We start from the raw sequence: 16,305 nt of genomic DNA, 5'->3' as shown, positions 1-16,305 counted from the left end.
GCCACATTGACAAGGCATGTTTTCACACGATGCACACTTGAATTCAAACATATATAATACGTAGCTCATACGTAGGCAGTGGGTCGGTCGGCCGTTTTTATCAAAAATAAAATTTATTTCAATGAATCCCAGAAAAAAAGTTTTCACTCGGTACCTTTGAAGTCGGGTCGGCCGGGTTACGGCAAACAGACCATTAATATGGAATGGCCTAAAATTCATATGATGTCACATATCAGAGGGTGGCTGACTGAATATTGGGTCATGGAAACCTCTTCCAATGTTGGCCGCGGAAGTTAAAATACCGGTACAGAAGAAATCGGTTATTAGATCGTTTTAAATCCTGGAATTTACCACTACAATATTCAGACCTCGACCTATACTTTTAGTTTGCTGCTTAAAATTTTCAGGTCACAAGAAATTACAATTTATTACAAATTCTATCAAACAGAAAACACAGCACTCATCTTCTGCTACGATTATTCAGCCTATTTTCATGTCATGCTACACAACTTTTTGAAGAGAAATTGAGAAGTTGTCTCAACTTCTCGATTTCTCAACCTCTGACCCGGTTAGAAAAATAAACAAAGTTGTGTCAAAATGCGTGTTCACAGACACAGCATAATTCACACAACTCCAGCTGGGCGTAGATGCAGCAGTGCATTTACCCAGAGAAGGATGAACAAGAAATTGCAATTTAAGCAGAAATCATAAAGATAATTGTGATAAAACGACTTTAGCCTATCCAGCATCCATGGATATATTATGCCCGGTGTTAGGGGATCCTGGAACTGCCTGACTCCAGAAATCTTAAAGAGAATTCATGAGTCTCATATATCAATAAGGCCTATCTGATAGACATGAGATTGATGAGATTTTATTAAAGGTTTATTCTTTTATTGTAGAAATTGAAGAAATATATTGTCCTCTCTTATCAGAAAGGAAGACTATTAAAATGCGCGCAAATATACTGCATGTTGATTGGTTAGATTTCTCTCGACTCCTCCACTGAGTTGAGAGAAATAAAACATGTTCTATTTCTCTCAACTAGTCGAGACTAGAGTTGTGTCGAGGAAAATCGAGCAACTTTTTCGTTCACACACACGACTCGCTTCAAAATAGTTGTGCTCGACTGTGAGTTGCTCGATTCCTCGATGAAAAATCGTGTGTGTGAACCCAGCATCAAACGCGCACGCGTTACAGCATCACCTTGAGTAGTGTACTGTATGAGCTTGTGTGTATGTGTTGAGTAGCACTCTGCGCGCACAGGTGGAAGTGAAGGTTCGCTTACACTACAATGTCAATCAAAACAATCACCGGGTATTAAAATGAAACAATACCTATGGCGGATGTGTGAAATAATTACATCCTCACCAGCAATGAGCATTTAAAATTCGCACGTATACGGCACCTAGTCCAATGAAATGTACGCCATTCTATGGCTTTCCCATAATTATTTTAGTAGCGCCAGAATTCCTGGTATATTCCAAAAACAGCCAATCCCATTCGCTCGTAGAGACGACGCCCCCCAATCGAGGTCATTGCAATTTTATACGCGAGAGCTAAGAATTTTCCCGCCAAAAACAGTTTTTCGTAGAATTTTAACTCAGTTGACCATGTCATCGACGGAGGTTCGCCTGTGTCTTCAATCGCATCGATTTTACGTCGTTTAAGCCGAGAACCAATGAAACAAATGCTCACACAAAAAAACGTACCTCGATTTTACATGAATTGGCTCAATGCCAACATCATATGGCTGACAAAGGTAAACCAAAAAGAATGTACATGCCCGGGCTTTGATAAACCAGTTGGGAGCACTGGTATATTCTGACCTAATAACATGGCTTCACTGGTGCTAAACACACCAGGCACTCTATCCAGCCATCAGGCCATCAAAAAAAAGAATTTGAATGAATCAAATAAATGAAAAAAATACAACTAAAGATTAATAAAAATGAAATTTAACAATATATACTGGAATGCAACACAAACATAGGTTAAAGATCTGGAAGATTAAATATAAGAAAGAGTATATGTAATAAAAGAAAAGAAAAAACTAAAGATTAAAACAGAATAAATATAACAAAAAATATAAATAATTTAGAATAGAGGACAACTGAAAATTTGAAAAGAATTAATATCACAAAAATATAAAAGATTGAAAAACTAAAATATAAATAATTGAAAAGAATGAATGTACAACAAAAATATAAATAATTAAAAATAGACACAACTAAAGATTTGAAAAGAATTGACATAACAAAAAATATAAATAACTAAAAAAATACAACTAAAGATCTGAAGGGAATTGACTTCAGAAAAAGTAAAGATAAATATATTCCTAGTTGATAAAAAGATAAGTGAAGTTGACTTAACGATAAGTGAAAGTAAATTAGTTCTGTGAAAAATATCAACGACACCCCAATAAATCTGTAATAGATAACTATAGTAAATAAATAAATTACCAAATGATACTAAAATATCAGGGTTTTTGTTATTGCCCGATTCAACAAGATTTAGACTTAGGCCTAGATAACAACAATAATAAGTTATTCAACAACAATAAATACAATGAGTATTGAATTTTTTTATATATATGTGTGTGTGTGTGTGTGTGTGTGTGTGTGTGTGTGTGGGCGTGCGTGCGTGTTATTACTAAACTGAAAGCGCATTTGTCGCGGTAGGCTATGGCATTCCAGACGTTCTGGTATCGGACAATGGCCCACAATTTATCAGTGATTTATTCGGAAACTTTACGAATGAGTGGGACATAGAACATCGTACTATATCACCGTATAATAGTCGCGCAAACGGGCAGGCTGAATCAGCGGTGAAAACCGCGAAACGAATTATGAAAAAAGCCAAAGCCGCGTGTAAAGACCAATATCTGGCTCTATTAGATTATAGAAACACTCCCACGCAAAATATCAACCTGAGTCCGGCTCAGAGATTCTTCAATAGACGGTGTAAAAGGTTATTACCGACTACTGCGAATTTATTGAAGCCAACGGTAACGTATCTGGATCTACAGAAAAACAAACATCGACAGGAAAAATACTATAATTGGGGTGCGAGAAATCTCAAACCAATCAACGAGGGAGAAAGTGTTTACATTCAGCCAATGACGTGAAATGAAACTTGGAAGCCCGCGAAAGTTATTTCAAGACTCGACGATCGATCTTACTTACTAGACGCTGACAATGGAACTCTGCGACGTAACCGTCAATTCATACGCGCAGCAGAACCGCGAGTCGAATCATCATCAGAACCGCAAGTGGGCGAGTCAGTCGCACCAACATCAAACCAAACGACAACATCGACAGCGGAAAAGACAGCTGTAACAACACCGCCGATAGAAACGACTCATACGACGACGACAACACCGCGTCCAAGAAGACAAACTAGCGAACCAGCATACTTGAAAGATTATATTAGATCAGTCGTAACAGAATAATTTTGAATAGGATTTGTGTTGGAAATGTAGTACATTGTAGTTACTAGTTAGAATATTAGAATATCGTTAGAACAGTAGATCATAGTCACAACCTTGCCTAATATTATAGTGCGTTAGTAATTCAGAGGATTGGGACTAACTTCACAAATTTAATTTCTTTAAATAATTATAAAAATTGAATTACTGTATGTGTGGATTAATTTGAATTTAATACATAACTTTTAAAAACAAGGGATGTTACAATATCTCAATATTGGTTATCATCATTAACTTGAGTACCAATATGTATGTACAGATGTCGACACTTATCATCCAGCTTATCATGTGACTTTGTAACCTAGAGTAGTTTAGTTTGAATAAATGCGTAGGCCAGGATGGCTACGGATTACTAGAAACGAATCTTATTCATTGAGGATTTGAAACAGCTATATCTTATACTCCCGTATCTATGCTACTGGAAATTGCTCCGATATCGTCAGAAAAAGTATTAAATATTGAATGGTTTACGCGACCCTAACCTAACCTAAATTTACAGCAGCTGGATCGGTGGATACTCCTCACCAAACTGCCCTAAGGCACCCTCCTAAATGTACTAATTGAGGGGTACCGAGCGAAGTACAATGCACGTGCCTTAGAAACCTTACCTAGTGTTTTTTTAATGTGTTGTTTGTGTAAGTGTACGCGTTTCGAAGTTTGGATACCAAAACACCCAAACGAAGTCTAAAAATGTGTTTTTGTCGCGAGTTCTGAATCAAAAGAATGAATGACAGGTTAAGGCAAAACGGTCCCCGTACGTCTTCAAATCTCAAAATCCAGAAGAAAATCCTTTATTTCAATAGGCCTATATGCCGTACTGAAAAGTACCACACTATCAAAACAATTACCTAGAGCTAAAACCCTACGCGAATATCACGATAAAACGAAAAGAGGTAAAGTTATCTCTAAATCAATCACGATTGACTGTAGCTTTGCCTACTCAGTCAACCTCCAGCGCGCTAATGAGGATTCCTGGAAAATTACCCGACCTATATTGTCTTAAAGTTCACCCAGGGTGAATTAGTAGTTTCTATATAAAACTTCTCATGACCGCTTTTTGGATGAAATGAGCATTAAAACATTCCAATGATCTACTTGAACCACTATGTGCCTCCCATCAATAGTTTTACTCGATAAATTTAATGCATAAGCCAGTTTGAAAAAAAAACAAGCCTGCCAACCCTCCCTTAAAAAATGCGCTTTTTTTAACCCAACCGGTTCACAGAATATGCCAAGTCAAATGTCACTCCGCATTAAGAATTAATGCGGACAAAACGACCTTATTTCCAGTTAAATAAATTCAGCAAGCAAATTATATTTCCACCTCAGATGCATTATGAATAGGCCTAAGTATTGTTGACCCAGAAACCGTTAAAAGTTGCTGCACTGCATATTTGAATGACTCGTCGATTTTCTCTGCATCGCGTGATCATTCATTACCCAAGAAGCCGCCATGATGAATGCGCGTTTCAATCGTCGGCTAGGACATGCAATTTTCTGGCAGCTCTCACTCAATAGGCCTATAAATTCAAGCGGTTTTCGCGATTCAAAAGTTAAGAACCTAAAGGATATGATTCCTGGTGAGAGATCGCTTATTCCCGATGAAAAAGTATATAATTTTGCATGCAAACATGAGGTAAATTTTCATCTATTATTGGCGGATTTAATACAGTGAAAAACCCCACCAGGTCATGAAGAAGGTTCTGATTGGCTAATCTATAGAGGTCATTAAGTGTTCACATGATTCTAGTGGTTTAATGAATTAATTTACTACGAGTCCTCTCCCGCGCGTAGCGTGGCTCACGCGTCACACTTTTCTTAGTCACTAATGGTCGTCACAATCGATAATGGCGCCCTGCGCGGATATGAACATAGGCCTACCTATCGTTGGTATAAGCCTAGTCAGTAACTTGTCTGTGGTTTAGTTTCACGATCGGATATTTTCACAAACCACAGTCAGGAATGGGAAGGTCATTTTTGTATGAAATCTTCGTCAGCCAATTTGACTGACGAGTAATTTGCCTGGCATTTCATTGTCTCTTAAGATATCCGTCAAATTTTTGTTGTAATCGACACACAACAGATTCGTAGTTTGTCTGATACCTATAACACCTCACCTGACGATCTTAATCCATGTGCAAATCGGCCGTAAAGTGAGAGTAAATTTCCGTAGAGTCAACAGCTGCCATTTTGAAAATTACTGGAGGTGCTGGCACCTGTGGACTGAGGCCAGGACAACAGCACAAACTAACGAAGCGAAACGACGAAATTGAAAAATATTAAGAAATCAACACTTATTCACATTTTTCTTTTACCAGAATTTATTATTTCATTATTTATAATGGAAAACACGAAGATTTGAAATATAGGTTGGAAAACCATCAAAAATAAAAATTGTCGTTTCGTCTTGAAAGTTTTATCTAAATCCTTGTAGGTCCCCTTGTCTTATCATGCCACATGTGCAATACAGAGAAATGGCGGCCAATGGCGAAATTTGTAAGGAAATTAATTAATTTCTCAAAATAATGTTGATTAATCACTCGAAACATAGGCCTACATAGAATTGGATTATTTCGAAAGGTACCTGTGTTAGTTTGTGAATTAAGCCATTAATTGTGGACTGAAGTGGATAGAAAGTATATTTTTGAAGTGTTACTTTTTTCAACCGTGTTTTGCCTTTGGTCCTTGTCATCCCTAACGTTGGTATAAGCCCATCCGATTATAAAAAGCTTACCACCAACGATTAGGTAACTAACTAGTATAAGCCCATCCGATAATGAAAAGGTTACCACCAACGATTAGGTAACTAACTACCATCAGCCTATATGATAAAATATCCATTGTGATTAAATTACACAGACAGTTGTTGAACATTAATTGACGTACCTATCAGACAATCTGTGTCTGTGACTAGAAGATGGCTCCCTGTTTAGTGTTTTACTTTTAGGCCTACCTCTACGGCACCGTCCTAGGATACTGGTCTGGAGTCAAAAACTTTACTGTCAGTCCCTCTGAATCAATATTTCTTAGTTCAACCTGAACCGACCACTGCTACAGGTCCCCGTACTCTACCAACGAACAGCTTACGTTAGATGCTATGACTACTCTCCATCATGACATATGACGATAAACCGTAGTCGCCATTTTCAAACAAAATGTTAGCAACAGTAGGCATAGACTGGTTGCCGGTAGTATTTTCGAATTTAGACTGGTTGCCTGACCGATTAAAGATATAGACCGGTAACCAGTCTAATAGTAACGGGAAGTACGCGCACCAAGAGAATCGAACTGTTTCCGGTTAGAATATATCAATCTTGACAGTCAGTCTGTCAGTCATTTGTACGTTGTATTAATTCATATTTAACGTCAACAGGAGCTGATTACCGATAAGAATGGATTTTAAAAAATTTACTAGTGATGCCACTACTTTGTTCAGTCGAGCAAAACAGGTAAGACTGCCCTTGAATCTTAACTTCACAGAGGGGCTTGTAACAGTGTAACACGTACACGGGGCTCGTAGGCCTCCTACTATTTGAAGTTACTGTCTGTCACACATGCTCTTCGTGCGACGTTTTGGTCCGTAATTCCGTTAATAATCGGTTGATCTGTAAATATTATGCATCAATTTGTTCAGTAAGGAATTTGCATTCAGAAATAAATCATGAACTGGCAGAAATTTGTTTGTGTTTTCTTCTATCAGCGATAGTTTACCTAGCATACGCTCGCGTAATGCTGAAAAACGGCTTTTATGGCCCGTCACGTGGCGCCACCTACTGTATTTTGATATGCTAATGAGCAGGTGATGACATCACTGTAACGTTTCCGAGCGTCCGCGGAGCGGATTTTTCAGCATTACGCGAGCGTATGCCGAGTAAACTATCGCTCATAAATGAAAACAAAAACAACTTCAGTGAAAATTGTTGTTTATTTCTGAATGCAAATTCCTCGCTGAACAAATTGATGCATAATAAAGGTAGATAAACCGATTATTAACGAAATTACGGACCAAAACGTCGCACGGAGAGTAGGTGTGACAGACAGTAGTCCCTAGCCGTTGTTCCAGAAACAACGTCTAGGGCGAAAGTGCTCATATAAGGTTAATTTTCGTCCCTCATTTTGAGGGACGAGGCTTTGAGCGTCTATTTCACCCCTTAAAACACCATCAACTTACCTCAAACCGACTGTCCTGTAATCAGATGGAAGTTAACTATTGATTGTGCATAAATTTGTAATCCTAAGTAGCTTTTGACAATCGTAGTAGCTCAAAACTTTTGACTAGTCGCCTCAAAAAACAGTTGAAGTGAAGCAACATAACAAATATGGCGGCTTTTCGTGTTGCATGATGGGAGTGTAAATTACGGATTCGAACTTAAACTTGGTGCCAATGCAGATATTATTCTTGTTTCAAATTATTCAGGTTAAAATAACCCAAAATTTATGCGTTTTATCAACAAAAAATAACAGAGTAATTTTAGAGAGACATATTGAATTTTCACATTTTATTGATTTAGTCCGTATTGGAAATCTCGATAGTGGCAATCAATTCAATTCCAATCAAATCAATAAACTCTCCGGTTCGCGATTTAAATCATCAAAAAATTCATTATAAAACAAGTTTTCAAAGTCAACAAGGTAACTAATTTATTTATTTTAGTACAAAGGTTTGATTTGACACTAAAACCAGTTGTTGCATTGCAATTAACAGGAGTTAACCTCTATATGATACTTTAGCGTCAGACGTTGTACGGAACCGTAACAACGACTGGTATTCAGACTAATTTGAAGTTTGGGGGTGAACTGTTGTCTGAATACCAGTCGTTGTTACGGTTCCCTACAACGTCTGACGCTAAAGTAGTCTGAATACCAGTCGTTGTTACGGTTTCCTACAACGTCTGACGCTATAGTATCATAGAGGTTAACTCCTGTTAATTGCAATGCAACGATAGTTATGTTCATGTCCGGGCGGGGCGCCACTATCGATTGTGACAACCATTATTGATTAGGAAAAGTGTGATGCGCGTTTTGACATCGCGTATTAAAATCATTCATAAAACCAATGCAAATGAGCTAAAATCTTTTGGAATCAACCAATAAGATCGATCTTTATCACTTGGGGGTTGGTTTAGTGTATAAATCCGCATTTTAGTCGAAGAAAATAGAAATCGAAATATACCCTTTTTCAAGAGCAAAATTCGTCAGCTTAGGACCCGGAATAAGCGACGAATCATCAGGAATCGGAAGGTTTAGGATCTTAAAATTCAAATACTGAAGACCGCATGATTTTATTTCGTGTCGGGGCTGAGCGATCGCTGCCGGAAAAATCAATGTCTAAGTTTTGCGTTGAAGCGAGCGATACAAAATGGCGGCCGGCACTTGTTATTGAATGACGACGCGCCGCGCTGCTCGTGATGAGATCAATATTGAACAATTATTCATCGGTCTAGCGGTGAATTATTGTATTTATTTTCCGATTCATAATTATTCATCACTATATTTCTGAATATGAGGACAGATTTAGCGAAATGATCGGCAAAAAAATTTTTTTGGGCGCGCGGATCGCCACTACGCTCCCGTCGGTAAAGCGGCTGTTGAAAGAGGGAGGCGTCTAATGGGATGAATTGAGGCTTGTGACGGGCAAAAATAGCAGTGCTTCATCTAGCCAAAAATAGAAGGGCGGTCCGCCCCGCCCCCGAAAGTAGCCGCCCTCGTGCCCTTCAGATATGTTCTATGCTCGCCCTTGTGCCCTCATCACTTGCCGTAGGTCCGCCATCATGCCCTTGTCAGTCACGAGTAATGAGTCAGGGCTTTCAAAATAAGCCGACGCATCCGACTGTTAGTAGGTTTCCAGCGACGGCTATGAAATATCTCGTATCATATCAACGATAGTAGCTCATGTGATCAGTGGTTATATTCAAATGTTCTGCAGTCAGTGTGCATCGTGTGAAAACGTGCCTCAGACGCGTGGCCTAGTTTAAGTTTCCAGGAAATTGGCTGACTTCCAAACTACTGCCAATCATTCTAGCGACTGCCGTTGTAAAGCTGGTAGTGTATATTCGATGGATTGTTTCGTTTTGAACACATCGTGATGCTCTGGATCTTTTTATCTAGACTATTAGACAAATTTTTTATATACAAGGTAAAAAACTCACAGAGAGACTCGCACAGACAATTAGTTTGAATAGCCTAATAGCAATAATGTGTTCTTAAGCTGACTGCTTACCAATAATCAACAGTTACTTGCCAATCACTAACACTATCAATTTAAATCAATTAATTTGATATTTCTAAGATTAGAAATATGCAATTTCATGTAGGCCTATACACTATTGCTGGCTCTTTTTCGCTGTATTTGCTACTTGAGATTGCTTTTTTCGGCAATTTTTTTTGTCTGCAACTGGTTTTCCAAATCATTTTGAAAGCCCTATCTAGATTAACTTTTGTTCATTGACAGGCATAGGTGTAAGGATGTACTGTGGTCAAGTGTGTCACTCATGGCATAATCAGATTTAAACATAGTTTCTAGTCCTCAATCGTAGTAAGGGGTACCTAGATTCTATGCAATAGGAAACATTGCAGTTTGCCCCTAAAACAGACGTGAGCGCGTTATTATGTGCCCTTGCTCCGATGGAATCACGCACAAAAATGCCCTTATTTGAAATCAGCACCCTGCCCTTTTTTAATGCTAGATGAAGCACTGAATAGAGGCGCATGATGGGACAGTAAGGCTCCCGAGGGGATTTTCCAAAAGCAGCAAAATTGAAATATATATAAAATATTGTTGAAATTTAGCTCAAAACAAAACAAATGGATTATTATTTAGTTATTATTAGTAGTATTATTACTATTGCTTGGTTTATGTTTCTAAACTGATTGATTTTATTATGATATCATGAATATATTTCAAATTTCAGCGTTTTGAGCCAGGCCAAGCCTAATTTTCTGCTTTTCATAACTAAAATCCATTTAGCAAATAATATATAAAATTGGTATATTTAAATCAATTTGCAATAGGAGCCTATGGCTATAGACCTAACTGACAGGCCTTGATAATCATGTTTATTCATTTCAAAAATTATGTAGTGAAAAAAATAATTTCATCTGAAATCATATCAATATTTCTCAATATTTCACATTTTTTTCTTGCCGTTACCATGGAAACCTAATAATAATAATCTATATAATAATAGATATTCCTAGATAAACTTAGGGTAAACATAAACTATTGATAACTAGTTATTCTATCCCCTTTCTACATCATAACTTTTGATCTAACATCGATATTTTCATTATTTTACCATTTTTCGGCTGGTTTCCATGGAAACCATAGGCATTTGGAATCAGATAAAAATTTTGGGCCTTTCAACTGTCACCTGAAAGTGCTATGAGTGTATTGCTCTTTAAATTTCTAGTCTATCTCTTTTAGTTTAAGAGATATTGAAGTTTGTTTACATGAAATATTGCCTTCTTAGATCACAGTTTTTGTGTAGGCCTATTGAAACATGAAGACACTTTTCGCTCAAATTTTCAAACTTCAATTTGCGATATCTCGAAAACTACTGAAGATAATTCAAAAATTTAAAAAGCATATTGTTATTTGAGCCCTCCCCATTCCAACAAGCTAGCAACAACTGATTTTAGTGTCAAATCAGGCGCTATTGCACTTTCGTACCCCCTCCCAAAAATTTTTATTTCAGCATATTTATTATCAGGGAGGTCTAGGGATTCAAAATCAGTAACTTTTGGCCCAAAAAACTTACTTTTTCTGGGTTACAATCATGTTATTTTGGGCCCTAAATCGCGTCTAAATTCGCCGATTCGCGACGTCAACAAGGCCATATTGGATGTCAATCAAAGTTTCTAACCCTCCACTGAAATGTCATGACATTAAAACTTTGCAAAAACCATGTTTTTAAACATAACCATCTCTGAAAATGACGCTTAGGCTATGTTTGCATTATTTTCATACTTAGCTATTTATTTAAAGATGTTCTGATGAAGAAAAGTTATACGCCAAAAAACGCAATTTTATCAATTCAATACAATTAAATTTATTGAGATATATTTATTCAGATGTTTTTAGGTGGTAATTAGTGCGGAAACATGGCCGACCCGTCAGTTTGAATCGAGGAAATCGGCCCCAAATTATCAGAATTTTGGTTTGGAAAAAAATTTTTTTTTTGTCAAAAGTAATTTATTTTGACTTTACAGACCTCCCTGATTAATAATATACAGAAATAAAAATTTTTGAGAGGGGGGTACGAAAGTGCAATAGCGCCGTCAAATCAAACCTTTTTACTAATATGGATTTATTAGTTACCTTGTTGACTTTGAAAATATGTTTTATAATAATGTTTTTGATGTATTTTTGAGAATTTATTGATTTGATTTGAATTGAATTGATTGCCACAATCAGGATTTCCAATACGGACTAAATTAATAAAATGTGAAAATTCAAAATGACTCTCTAAAATTACTCTAAATGTTAATTTTTGTTGATAAAACGCATGAATTTTGGTCATTTTTAACCTCAAGAATTTGAAACATTTTTGGCATCAATGTCAAGTCCAAATCCGTAATTTACACTCCCCTCATGCACCACATATTTGTTATGTTGCTCACTTCAACTATTTTTTGAGGCGACTGGTCAAAAGTTCTGAGCTACTACGATCGTCAAAAGCTACTTAGGATTACAAATTTATGCACAAACAATAGTTAACTTTCATCTGAACAGTCAGTGAAATGTGGATGTGCCGCATTGGAAATGGACATTACTTTCAAAATAGTGCTAGGAAAACGCTTTTAATTTCAAAGATTCTCTTGGGGGAGAAACCCAAAACCCCCCGGGGGTTGCTTCGCATCTTCAGCACTCGCAAGGTGGGGCAGATGTATAACTTATAATTTTCCAGATTTTTCTGCTATGGTGACTTTCCTCCCTCTTTTTGTCCTGTAGCTTCCTACTGGTTTGCCATTTTTTCATTGAAATTTTTGTTGGCTATTCTATGGAAAGGAATCTTTAATACTTGAGACAAGTATTTTTGATCAGCCTATGATCACGCAATTGGCGGCCATCTTGGTGTCATCAGTACTCATTCGTAGGTGAAAAAAGTTTTTCCACATAATATTGAAACGTAAACATATTTTGTTATCACAATCAATTGCAAAGTTGTAGCTCATGACATGTTCTATGATTATGGTGAGTTTCAAAGTCATTGGTTTTTGCATTTGGCCACCAGGGGGCGTTGAATAATACAATAACTTGGTATTTCCATATTATATATGCACCTATGCATATTTTGTTACCACAATCAATTACAAAGTTGTAGCTCATGACAAGGTCTATGATTGTGGTGAGATTCAAGGTCATTAATTTGTCTATATGGTCACCAAGGGGCGTTATATAGTAGAATAACTTCGTATTGCCTTATTATATTGGTACCTAGGCATATAGGCCTATTGTTATCATAACCAATTGCAAAATTGTTGCTGCTGACATGTTCTATGAATGTGGTGAGTTTCAAAGTCATTGAGTTTTGAATATGGGCGTTGAATAGTAGAATTACTTAGTATTTCCATATTATATTGGTACCGAGGCATATGTTGTTATCACAACAAGGCTTTTTTATCACATATGTTGGTGTTGTTAACTGGTTCACACATATGATTCATTGTAATAGAAGTTAAGGGCCTATTTGATCAATAAGGTAGGCCTATAGGCCCATATGTAAAAAGCTTGTAGCACTCGCTGAAAATAACATTTATTGAATTGCTGTGTTTGCAAAGTAGAACTTCACTTCCTTGTTCCAATGATGCAAAGTTTTGCACGTTTTAAACAGGTATCTTGAGCAATTACATGATTATTGTTGTGGTGATTTTCATTTCATTCATAAGACATTTTTGTATCTTTAGTACACGGAAGAAAAGTTAGGTTCAGCAGAGAAAACTGAATATGACTCTCATTTTGAAACTTTGTTATTGCGTGCTGATAAAACAAAAGAGTGGACTGAACGAATACTGAAACAAACGGAATGTGTTCTACAGCCAAACCCAAGTAAGTTATTATTTATTTATTTCTTTATCAAAATTCAATTTTACATAATATTTATAAAAAAGCAAGCATCGATGACAGGGACCTTGACAGAGCCATAAAGGCTGTACATCCACATGAGATGCCCAGGCATCTGAGATATGAAATGAGTTCATTGATGAATTAACTACATCAGCAGGGAGAGATGAGATGGTACATGAGATGGTTTTAGTTTTGAACTATATCTAACTAAAAAATCATACATCATTTCGTACTTTTATTACTAGGAAAGTACTATACGTTAAGCTTTCATGGGCTTGCATGCTTGCAAGCCCATATTGCTATCACACGGATTGATAAATTGCTCGGGGATTCGAATGCTTTCGTTAGAATCTTTCTTGGGCTCTGATATTTACACACATTTAATGCAGTAACAAAATCTAGGTTCCTTTCATATATTGGCTATAACGGTTGTCGTTTTCATTGTTTATGATTTTGTTTAATCGTTTTTGTTATTTCAGCAGCACATACCAACCTTGGTTGAGCTTGCGTGATCAGGCTTGAAATTGGTATTCATGCACGGCAAAGTGCTGCCGGCAATTCAATTCACTCTTTATTAACACAAAATTTCACAATAAAACATTTACTTTCACATTTTTAGGCCAGCCGTAGGCTGAGCCTATTACTTTACAAATGGAGCAAATTTAAATGACATGGTTCCAGAGCAAAGGCTCTTTTACCGTGCAACTGAGCATATATTCATACAAATCATTCATTAAAGTATTATCCATTCTCCAAACTCTATGAAGCTGAATTTTGAAAGAGGGTCTCGTTGAAATTTATATGAGGTTTTTACCGAATATCTAATCGCAAAAATATTGGTTTTGCAAAGCCAATCAGAAAGCAAAGACTCCTCTATGATTGGCTTAGCCGCAGAAATCAGCAGGTGTTCACGTGAACACTCGTCACCGTTTTACTTGCGGGTTTTATTCTAAAATTCTAAAATTGTATTTCAAGATCGATTTCTGTGAACTTCACAGCTTTAGTTGATTTGGTTGTTGGGAGGAATATTTTTATAAGCACTACAGAAAATATCATTGACCATTGTGCAAAGTCCGGGAAAAATAGCTTTTTCACACAATCCGATAAGTAATCTAGCAATTATCAACATGATGATAGATTCCGTTAAGATGACACTACATTATTCAAATAACAACTATCCAAAAGCTTGCACTAACTTGGTCCACGTCTACAATAAAACCATTTTGATTCCCAGTCCCTGTGTGTAACATTTCATGTAACTATGTAAGACAACACCGGTCTCTTAGCTCTTTTAACAAGTAATCAGTTCAAAGTTCGATTAATTCTACTACAGAAATAACCACCAAGCAAGCTTTCAGTACAACCAAGTCAGCAAGCCCATTTTTAACCCACTTGGGACTTTAGTCCCAGCGGGCTATTGCGTTCACTTTTCGTCCGTCGTCCGTCCGTCCGTAGACGGAATCCAGTTATTTTGGGAAGTTTTGAAGACGCTTCAAGGTAACGTCTTGATATTTGGGTTACACATGTATCTACCCTAGGCACATCTTCAGCCCAAAAACTGGCCCTGTCAGAATCAAGATGGCCGACTGGCAGCCATTGTTGTTCGCCAAAATCAGTACTTTTTACACATTTTTGAACTTTTTGAGGGAAATTTTGAAGACGCTTCGATCAATTACTTTGATCTTTCGGATATATGTGAATCCCCCCCATAGCCCATCAACATAACAAAAATTGGGTCGGTCGGACTCAAGATGGCCGTCCTATGACCTTTTTAGTGCCCAAAAATGTTAATTTTGGCCCGAATTCTGAGTCCTGTAGCTTCCTACTGGTTTGCCATTTCTCATTACAATTTTTGATGGGTATTCTTTGGAAAGGGATGTTTTATACCTGCGACATGTATTTTTCATCAGCCAATTATGACGCAATTGGCGGCCATCTTGGTGTCACCAGTACTCATTCGTAAGTGGGAAAAAGTTTTTCCACATTATATTGATACCTAAGCATATTTTGATACCACAATCAATTAGAAAGTTGTACCTCATAATGTGTTCTATGATTGTGGTGAGTTTCAAGGTAATTGGATTTCGTATATGGCCACCAGGGGGCGTTGAATAATACAATATCTTAGCATTTCTTTATTATATTCGTACCTATGCATATTTTGTAACCACAATCAATTGGAAAGTTGTAGCTCATGACATCATCTATGATTGTTGCGAGTTTTTAGGACATAAGTTTTTCTATATGGTCACCAGGGGGCGTTGAATAGTAGAATAACTTAGTATTTCCTTATTATATTGGTACCTAGGCATATTTTGTTACCATGATCAATTGCAAAGTTGTAGTTCATGACATGTTCTATGATTGCGGTGAGTTTCGAGGTCATTGGGTTTTGAATATGGTCACCAGGGGGCGTTGAATAGTAGAATGACTTAGTATTTCCATATTAAATTGGTAACGAGGCATATTTTGTTATCACAATCAATTACAAAATCGTAGCTGCTGACATGTTCTATGATTGTGGTGAGTTTCAAGGTCATTGGTTTTTGTAAATGGTCACCAGGGGGCGTTGAATGTTGAAATTGTTAGATTGTTGAGCATTTGAAACCACTTCCCAAGTGGGCATGGTGTCCCTAGACCCCTAGTTAGAATTTCTTTCTTGTTATATCTTGTTTTAAGTAGGCCTATATCAAGATATATGTGCGGACTTAATGAATGAGGGTGTAATCTGCCATATTGTGGGTCCTTTACA

General features: G+C 37.0%; 2 protein-coding genes across 5 annotated transcripts in view; one reads left to right on the top strand and one right to left on the bottom strand.

The window, feature by feature from the left end:
• The window catches only part of LOC141908785 (uncharacterized), a 122,111-nt gene extending 115,478 nt beyond the window's left edge, over nucleotides 1–6,633 (bottom strand). For 3 of the 4 annotated variants that reach the window (XM_074798987.1, XM_074798990.1, XM_074798991.1), the window contains exon 1: nucleotides 6,374–6,627. The gene's annotated coding sequence lies outside the window, so the exon portion shown is untranslated. Of the gene's footprint in view, nucleotides 1–6,373 lie in introns of all 4 variants that reach the window. The other variant, XM_074798989.1, reaches the window with a different exon arrangement.
• Nucleotides 6,634–6,777: 144 nt separating this feature from the next.
• Nucleotides 6,778–16,305, top strand: part of LOC141909048 (endophilin-B1-like) — an 82,656-nt gene continuing 73,128 nt past the window's right edge. Inside the window, exons 1-2 of the mRNA XM_074799380.1 lie at nucleotides 6,778–6,936; nucleotides 13,394–13,535. Coding sequence (XP_074655481.1) covers nucleotides 6,880–6,936; nucleotides 13,394–13,535 — 199 coding nt within the window. The 5' untranslated portion in view covers nucleotides 6,778–6,879. The remainder of the gene's footprint in view (nucleotides 6,937–13,393; nucleotides 13,536–16,305) is intronic.

This window comes from Tubulanus polymorphus, chromosome 7 (genome assembly GCF_964204645.1).
Source record: "Tubulanus polymorphus chromosome 7, tnTubPoly1.2, whole genome shotgun sequence".
Classification (NCBI taxonomy): Eukaryota; Metazoa; Nemertea; class Palaeonemertea; order Tubulaniformes; family Tubulanidae; genus Tubulanus; species Tubulanus polymorphus.
Note: the sequence above shows the minus strand (reverse complement) of the source record. Positions and strands in the feature narration are given on the sequence as shown.